Source organism: Acanthamoeba castellanii (genome assembly GCF_000313135.1).
Source record: "Acanthamoeba castellanii str. Neff unplaced genomic scaffold scf7180000084758, whole genome shotgun sequence".
NCBI classification, from domain to species: Eukaryota; Discosea; order Longamoebia; family Acanthamoebidae; genus Acanthamoeba; species Acanthamoeba castellanii.
The window spans coordinates 957,298-965,587 of NW_004457380.1; the positions used below are offsets into that span (position 1 = coordinate 957,298).

Consider the following 8,290-nt stretch of genomic DNA (forward strand, 5'->3'; position numbering starts at 1 on the left):
TTCTTCCAGAGGAGCGTTGGCGCCCGAGTGCCAGAGAGCGGGCTGCGGAATTGAGTCACAGTCGCCGCGGACAGAGAAGGTAGCGGGCACGGAACTTCAAACTAATCACCAACAGCGGCGCCAAGGGTCTTTTTTTTGTTCGTTTATGGTAATGATGCCTCCCATAGCGGGGGTGACGAGAAACAGAGAGCACGAAGCAAGAGCACGAGCGAGCGGCTCTGCATCTCCTCCCAACTTATCTATCGGCGGTGTCGGGCACTTGTCGGTGCGGCGGCGGGCTTGGTGCGGGGCGGAGCTTGAAGATAAACTCGCGATTGCGCGTGAGGCGCACGGCTCGGCCGTCGCACACACGAAAGTTGTGAGACACGAACTGCCACCCGTCCTCCTCGCCCCCGCCACTGCCACCTGCCACCGCCGCAGCCTCTTCGTCTTCCTGTGTTGATTGCGCGCTGGACGGTGTCGAACTCTTGTCTCGGCGTTGCTTGGTCGCTTGGACTTGGCTGCGATGATGGCAATCTGTAGTCGTCGGAGAGTTCGTTCTTGCTCGCTTGATGCTGGCAAGTTGCAGCGCTCCTCGGCTCGCGCTTGTTGATGGCTTGGCGGCCCGCTTGTTGATGTGGTGGCGGTGGGTCGCTGATGGTTGATTGTCGCCGAAGACTACGTGGTCAGTCGGGGCGGCGGCCAGGGCACCCAGGTCGGGCACGTCGAGGAGGCCGAGCCCCCATTGCCGGCAGCTTCGAGACGCGCAGGAACCGCTTGGGATTCGGGTGCCTAGGGCGGTCGATGATGCAGTCGCTGCTGGCGGGAAGCAAGGGCGACGACGTCCGGCCATCAGGGGACGACAAGAGAGAAGAAGATGGTGGGGGTGGAGGAGGAGATGTCTGCCTGGTACGTCTCTTCTTGGTTGTGGCCGGGTGCTGGGGGTGATGGCGGCGAACCTCTCGGTCGGCCGTTGCCGAAGGCTCGGGTGTTGGGGAAGAAGGCGAAGCCGAAGCAGGAGATGGGTTGAGAAGGAAATCGATGGCGAGGCGTCGATCAAGACCTGATGCAGACGTCATTGATGCCGAGGAGGGGGCTGGCGAGGACCTGGGCGAGGAAACATCATGAGGTAGGTCAGTGGGCGAGGCCTGCCGTTGGTAGCGCTGCCCACTGTGGCGGTCGATCGAGGCCCAGATGTGTGAATCCAGGGCGAAGCCGTAGTTTTGGAGCACGCAGTGGGTGTGGTGGCTCTTCGTGTGCGACATGACCTGACCGCTTGAAACTGGAGTGGGACGACCGCAGTGGTTGCTGTTCTTGTTCTGGTTGGCGTCGTGAGTCGTGTTGTGTCGTCTTTTATGCGCGGTTGCGGTTGCGCCCACTTCCCCACGCCATCGGTTTCGTCACGGCTGCGCAATGGCGATGTTGCCTTTCGCTTCGGAGTTTAAACCTGTACCTGTGGGCAGATACACAGGACCCACGTATCTCCCGGCACAGCCGATCGGCCTCTCCCGAGGGCGCACTTTCCTAAGAGGGGGCGTGCATGGAAAACAAGAGGTGGTTCGCATCACAACCTGGGGCCAATCCGTCGCAGTATCCTAATCGCTGGCCGTGACCTTGCCACGCGGGCTAGACATGATCTTGGCATGGCCTCGGGCCAGATGCGTGAACAAAGGTCTGTATCTCCGAAAGCAGTGCACACCGTTCGTAAGGCACGAACAACGTCAATACCGGAGCTTTGCGCACAGTACGAGCGTTGAGGTGCGGACAAGCGAAGTGACAGAGCCAGACGATCACAGAACAAAATAGAAAAATGGAAAAGAAAAGTACAAAGAAAAAAAGTGCCGCCAAGATGGAGGATGATCGAGAGTATGACAAGCAGACAACAGAGGAAATTAAGGAAGACATCCGGCAGCAGATGAAGAGCGAGGAGTCCATCGACTTCCGGCTCGATCTCGAGGTACATCCAAACATTATGTGCATCTTTCCACTTTTTCCATCAACGCCTCGCGTTCAGTGGCCAAATCATGTGGCAAGCACCATGCGACTGTCGTTTCAGTGTTGGGCCTCTACACTATGCTTTTCTTCATGTGAATCCATCCGAATGATGCAAAACCGCGCGGATGTTCTGCTACAGCGGCTGGAGCGCGAGTACAAGGAGGAGTGTCGGCAGCACGGGTCGGCCGGTGCCAAGAAGTTCCCCTACGCGGTGCTCCTCATCCGAAGCAACAACAGGCAGCAGGTGGAGTTCGGCGTGCGGCTGCTCCACGAGGAGCTGCGCGAGGAGATCGAGGACGGCGGCCGGGCCAACCTGTACTACCTCGCCCTGGGCTACTTCAGGCTGGGCGACTACGTGGCCGCCCGCAAGTCCGCCGAGGCCCTGCTCCAGCTCGAACCGCACAACCGCCAGGCCCGCGCCATGAAGGCCCTCCTCGACGAGCAGATCACCAAAGGTCCGCACCGCTCGCTCGTTCGCGTTGGTCTTCGCCACCACTTGCTGACTCGCTGACCCAAACTCTCCACGGCATGCACAGATGGGCTGGTGGGCATGGGCTTGGTGGGCGGTGCGACGCTGCTGGCTGCAGGCGCGCTGACGGCGGGCGTCTTTTTGATCAGAGCCTTGGCCAAGAAGTGAGACTGTGGCAGTGGTCACTGGTCACGCCTTGTACAGACGTCGCGTAACGCCAGCAACCACACACAACTCTCATCAGCAGCAGCAGCAAGTGGTGTTTGCGTTCGATCAACAACAAAAATGAAATAAGAGTTCATGATGGCGCTCGTCATGTGTTGAACAGGCGCGAGTAGAGGCGGTCGTGCATGCCCTGCACCAGATCGAGCAGCGGCGAGGTCTGGTAGCAGTCGTGATCCGGTGGCAAGTCGAAGGTCTCCTTCTTCTTCATCACCTTCGTGTCCACCTTAAGCGCCGCTTCGTGGTCCTGGTCCTCGCTCATCTTATGCTCCATCTCCTCCTTCATCCGCGCCAGCTCTTCCTCCTCCTTCCGTAGTCGCTGCGTCGCCGTCGTCGCCTTCGCTTCGTTCTTGGCGTCGCGCTCAAGCAGCGCCTCGGCATAGGTCGAGCACCGCAGCTGGAGTCGCTGGCCCTCCAGCGGGCCGGTGAGGTTGAGTCGCACCGCGCTGCTGATGAGCGAACGCAGAACGACGAACAGAAACATCTGCTTCGTGGTCTCCAGCGGCACGTCTGCACTCCAGCAACAGAGGCCATGGCAAGCGACGCGTCAGTTGCGGGCACAAACGAAATGCATGTGTGGGCGGCGTGTGCGGGTGCGATGGGCAGCTGTCGCGTACCAAGCATTTTGCAGACCAGACCGAACACGGGCGCGTAGTGGCCGTAGAGGGAGGGCGTGGAAAAGTAGATGGCCCGCTTGTACGCCCCCAGCTCGCTCTCGGCCAGACACGACGCGGCGGTGGACAGCAGCGCCATGCCCTACGCGGTCGGCGAACATTCAGATCAGTGTGCGTGCGTGCGTGCCGTGTGTGTCGTGTGTGTGTCACGGGTTGTGTGTGTGTGTTGCGTGGCTCGGCAAAGTGTGTTTAATGCACCTGAGCCCGGCTTGCTCGGTTCGCGACGTGATTGGTCGTCATGGCTTGCATGAGGCGATCCACTTCAGCAAAGGCTGCAAAATTCTGTGGATGGAGGCGGTGAGTCAGCTTGGCAACGACGAAAATGGAGGCGGTGTGCGTGGACAACGCACGGAGTCAAACGGCTGTGATTTGTCCAACGCTCGGTGTGCACTTACGGCCACCTTCATCGTCGTGCTCGCCGTCTGGTTGAGCTGCTCTTGCAGATACTGCGCAACACAGCAAACTTAGCTCTAGTCCATTTTGTTTTCTCTTTTCAATTGCTGGCTTCGTTCTTCGGCATCACGTTCGTATTCTCTTTCCTCTTTCTTCGTTCTTTATCATAATATTGATTTATTTAGATTGAAGGGGGTACCTGCTCGAGCGATTTACCGTCATAGATGAGCCCGGCTTGCGCCGCCGTTTCAAGACCACCTAACAAAAAAACAAAGATGAGGAAGAAGAACGTGCACGACATGTTGGTTATTGAGTACCAGAGTGAACAAAGCCACCGGTGGGAAAGGCAGAGTCGATCAGCTGCCAAACGAGCCAGTCGCCGCCCATCTTTGCCGTGTATGTATGTGTTTGTTGGTTATGGTGTACGCTGGCGTTCGCCCCTCCACGCCGGCGTGACCTCGTCGCGCTAGAGGCAACTTCTCCGGACTTGAGGCAGGTGCCGTAGTACCCAGAGCCCGTTCTCACCTTTCTTCTGTGCCTTCAAAATTATTCTGCATTTCCTGAGCTCTTGGTTCGTTCTTTTCGAAAAGAATGAAAGCGAAGAGCTTCTGTGCGGCATAGAACGAAAGAGAAGGCACGTGTTATAAACAAGGAGGAGCGCACAAGAGGTAATACAAAATAGTGCGCACACAGGCGTTACAACAAGTGGAGTAGAGAGGAGACATCGGCAGCTCGTCAGACCGTTTCAGTCGAACATGTACAGTAGTAGCGGTAAGGAAGTGTTCCTCGCTTCAGCACTTGAAGTGTTACAAGAATCGGATGACAGGACGACGACGATGCCGGGGATGGTAAGAAGAGGAGCCTTGCTCACTTCTTCTTCCTGCAGATGTAGATGTAGTGCACGTCGGCCTTCTCATCCGAACCGGGAGGAGCTTGCTTGGCTGCAGACAGCACACGCCAAGACGTCATGAGGTGAGAAGCGGGCGTGATAGTCTGAAGGAGAGGTGGGGTGTCCAGTACCAACGGTGCGCTGCTCGACGTCCCAGCCAAACTTTTCCTTGCACAAGTAATGGAGGCGCGTCTTGGGCTGGCCATAGGTGATAAGCAGAAACACGCCGCCCGGCTTGATGATGCGTGCCATCTCTGAGAGGATCTTCTCCGTGTTCTCTGCGCTGCCTTCGCCACACTGTTCGAATTGCAGGGAAGAGACGCTGGTGTGAGCACATCGAGGTCCTCTCATAAGAGTGCCATGCACGTCGTTCGACGTACCAGGATGGCGTCCATGGTGCCCTTGTCGATGGCCGCGTCAAAGGTGCGGTCTCCGAACTCAGGCATGCGGGTGGCATCGGCAACTCGCCCTACGCATAGGCATGCGACGAGGACGAAGTGAGACTTAAGCTCAGCGGCATGAGACGAGCAGGAGGCGTACAGTCCATCTCAGGGTGCTTCTTTCGCATCTGATCAATCACGACCGGCGAGATGTCCACGTTGGTGATGCTCGTCGCGGCATAGCCGTCCTCCACCATGTGCTCAGACATTCCTTTTACAGTAAAAGAAATATGAATTTAGAATCCAATTCTCTCATTGGCATCAGGCAGCAACGTACTTGAGTTGCCGCAACCCACCATGAGGATGCGATCCATCGATTTGGGTGTCACCTCTTCAAGGATGTGCTTGAGGGTGTCGTAACGCTGGTACCAATCGAACTGTTCTTCATCCTTCTTGTACCGCTTGTCCCAATACTGCAGGTGACGTAGCGCAAGCAAAAAAGCAAACATTTAGAAGTGAAATTGCTGCACCGATGGTGAGCGCTGAGGCCTGAGTATGCTTCAGAACATACCTCGCGACCCTTGCCGTACGCCGATCCTGCCATTGCTTTCGATTTGACGCGACGAAGTTGAAGATGAAGATGAAGGTGAGCCGACGCCGACGAGGTTGTTACAGAGACTGCTGCACGTGATAAGAGTGGCAGGCCGATACTGCGCAGTCGTTGTGGTTGTTGCTTTGTGCAGAGAAGAAGCTTTTGGCTCTTGAGGCAACGCACCTTGTCTCCTTGTCGTGTTCTCTCTTCTCTTTCGCTACGCGCTCTGTGCCTGCGTGCGGCCTGCCCTCACCCCACAGCCCAACGCGTGGGTTTCCCACGCCATTTTCCGTAGGCCCAGCCCACCAAAGCAGCCTACCCGGTAAGGACCCTGTATACGCTGTCTAAATTTCATTCGTTTTGCCTGATATTGAGGAACCACGGAAGCCATGAAATTTCTCGGTCAGGCCGCGGCAACGAATCCGGCCGAGATCAATTCGTGAACGAAGCCGCAGGTGTGCGGACCCTAGTGGCTGGTGGCTTCCTGCCACGACTGGACGATGAGCTGGACGATTTCATCGACGCCCACGCCGTGCTTGGCCTGCGCGAAGATGGTGGGTCCGTCCTCCCTGATCTTCTTGGCGTCGTGTTCCATGACCTTGAGTATGGCGAGAGTGTGAAGTGTCAGCGTGCCGCGTATGAGTGTGAAGCAGCAAGGAGGCTCCACGACGCACCCCGAGATCGGCGCCCACGGCGGGGGCAAGATCGGTCTTGTTGATGACGAGCAGATCCGACTGCGTGATGCCGGGACCGCCCTTGCGAGGAATCTTATCGCCGCCAGCCACGTCGATCACGTAGATGATGTAGTCCGCCAACTCGCGCGAATAGTTCGCCGCCAGATTGTCGCCGCCGGACTCGATCAGCAGCAGCTGCGTCTTGAACTTGTGGGAGAGCTCCTCGAGCGCCAGCAGGTTGGCCGAAATGTCCTCGCGAATGGCCGCATGCGGGCAGCCACCTGCGAAGTGTGCGTGTGCGTGTGCGTTTTTCAGGACACGAGCCCTGGAAATGGGGTTGGAACGAGCGCAAGCTTTAGCTCCGGGAAGTGTACCGGTCTCGATGGCCACGATCCGCTCCGGGTCGAGGGCCTTGTTCTTGACCAGGAACTCGCCGTCCTCCTTGGTGAAGATATCGTTGGTCACCGCCGCGATGTTGTAGTTGTCCCTTAGCTTCTGGCACAGCGCCAGCATGAGGGCGGTCTTGCCAGACCCGACCGGACCGCCAATGCCTTGAACACAACGCCAACATAAATAAACACAATTAAATTAAAAAATGAAACAATCAATCAAAATAAGAATAAGAACAATAAATAATAATAATAATAATACAAGAAAAACAATAGGACGCGTGATCATGGCTCGATCGCTGATAATCGTTGAAAATGAGAGCGCGATCTTGGGGGTGAGAGTCTGTGGAAATGTACCGACAGTGAATGATCGCTCTTGCCAGTTTCTCTTGTGGAAAAGGGGCTGGTCGCGCGCCTTGAAGCTGCCGGGGTGGTCCATCTTCTCGTGCGTGTGGCCGTGCTCGCCGTGGTGGTGATGGTGGCCGTGCGGGTGATCGTGGTGGTGATCGTGCCCATGTTCATGGTGGTGGTCATGGTCATGCGGATGCTCATGGTCATGCGGGTGCGTGTGGCCGTGCTCGCCATGGTGGTGTTCGTGGTCCATCTTTGTTTGTTGGTGGTGCGTGTCCCTGCTCTCTTCTGATCTTCAGAAAATAAAAATGAATTGTCTTGTATTTGTAATTTATTTTTGACCACCCGCGTCATGACCAAGTACGGCCACCGACTTTTGTAATTTATTCTTTTCAATTTATTAAAAAAATTATAATTATAATTATAATTATAAATTTTCAACCAATTTAATTTGGCCTTTTTGTTCTTTCTTTCTCGCGTTCTGCTTTCTTCGTTCTTCCCGTTGTGGTGGACGCCGCCCCAAAACAGCCTCAACCTGTTCGTCTACTTCTTCTTCTCCTTCTTCGTGGATTGCGGCAAGAGAGTCTTGAAGAGGAAGAATCCGACATCAAACTAAAATTGGATTTTTGACTACGAAAGCAAAAGAAGATGAGACTGAACCCAAGAGAGCAGGAGAAGCTGCAGCTGCACTACGCCGGCTTCCTCGCGCAGAAGCGACTCGCGCGCGGACTGCGGCTCAACCATCCGGAGGCGGTGGCCCTCATCGCTGCCCAAATCTTGGAATTCATCCGCGACGGCCGCTCCGTTGCCCAGCTCATGGACCTGGGCCGTAGCCTGCTCGGCCGCAACCAGGTCCTCTCCTTCCTCCCTTCTTCTTCTTCAACTCTCTCTTTTCTTTCATCTTCGTGGCCAACCGTGCGTGTGCGTCGTGTGCGTGTGCGTGTGTGCGTGTGTGCGTGTGTCGTGTCGTGTGTGCGTGTGTGCGTGTGTGCGTGTGCGGTCGTGTCGTGTGTCGTGTGTCGTGTGTCGTGTGCAGGTGATGGAGGGTGTGGCGGAGCTGATCGACGAGGTGCAAGTGGAGGGCACCTTCCCCGACGGCACCAAGCTGGTCACCGTGCACGCGCCCATCGCCGCCATGGACGGCGACCTGGCCCTCGCCCTCTACGGCAGCTTCTTGCCCGTCCCCACCACCTCCGCCGCTTCCCAGCCATCGTCGGTCAGCCCGACCCAGAGCAGCGACCCGGTGGCGCCGGGCGGCGACTGCGGCGACGAAGAGTTGGCGG

The 8,290-nt window shown here is 56.8% G+C and overlaps 5 protein-coding genes across 5 annotated transcripts in view; 2 read left to right on the forward strand and 3 right to left on the reverse strand.

Annotated features, from left to right (window-relative positions):
• Positions 1-1,828: 1,828 nt before the first annotated feature.
• On the forward strand, positions 1,829-2,611 carry ACA1_220740 (tetratricopeptide repeat domain containing protein; the record flags this gene model as incomplete). The annotated part of the gene is made up of 3 exons (XM_004337278.1): positions 1,829-1,936; positions 2,114-2,429; positions 2,511-2,611. 3 exons carry the CDS (start codon positions 1,829-1,831, stop codon positions 2,609-2,611), a joined length of 525 nt encoding a protein of 174 aa, XP_004337326.1.
• Positions 2,612-2,756: 145 nt separating this feature from the next.
• On the reverse strand, positions 2,757-4,119 carry ACA1_220750 (urease accessory protein UreF, putative; the record flags this gene model as incomplete). Its single annotated transcript, XM_004337279.1, has 6 exons — positions 2,757-3,175; positions 3,283-3,421; positions 3,538-3,621; positions 3,690-3,785; positions 3,932-3,990; positions 4,050-4,119. 6 exons carry the CDS (start codon positions 4,117-4,119, stop codon positions 2,757-2,759), a joined length of 867 nt encoding a protein of 288 aa, XP_004337327.1.
• Positions 4,120-4,599: 480 nt separating this feature from the next.
• Positions 4,600-5,605, reverse strand: ACA1_220760 (catalytic, putative; the record flags this gene model as incomplete). Its single annotated transcript, XM_004337280.1, has 6 exons — positions 4,600-4,673; positions 4,753-4,918; positions 5,002-5,090; positions 5,162-5,272; positions 5,339-5,474; positions 5,573-5,605. The coding sequence occupies 6 exons, from the start codon at positions 5,603-5,605 to the stop codon at positions 4,600-4,602; spliced, it is 609 nt and encodes a 202-aa protein (XP_004337328.1).
• A 454-nt stretch (positions 5,606-6,059) lies between these two features.
• On the reverse strand, positions 6,060-7,095 carry ACA1_220770 (urease accessory protein UreG, putative; the record flags this gene model as incomplete). Its single annotated transcript, XM_004337281.1, has 4 exons — positions 6,060-6,191; positions 6,268-6,548; positions 6,642-6,818; positions 7,014-7,095. 4 exons carry the CDS (start codon positions 7,093-7,095, stop codon positions 6,060-6,062), a joined length of 672 nt encoding a protein of 223 aa, XP_004337329.1.
• A 560-nt stretch (positions 7,096-7,655) lies between these two features.
• Positions 7,656-8,290, forward strand: part of ACA1_220780 (urease, gamma subunit) — a gene marked incomplete at both ends in the record, with an annotated part of 4,416 nt that continues 3,781 nt past the window's right edge. The window contains 2 exons of the mRNA XM_004337282.1: positions 7,656-7,859; positions 8,044-8,282. Coding sequence (XP_004337330.1) covers positions 7,656-7,859; positions 8,044-8,282 — 443 coding nt within the window. The remainder of the gene's footprint in view (positions 7,860-8,043; positions 8,283-8,290) is intronic.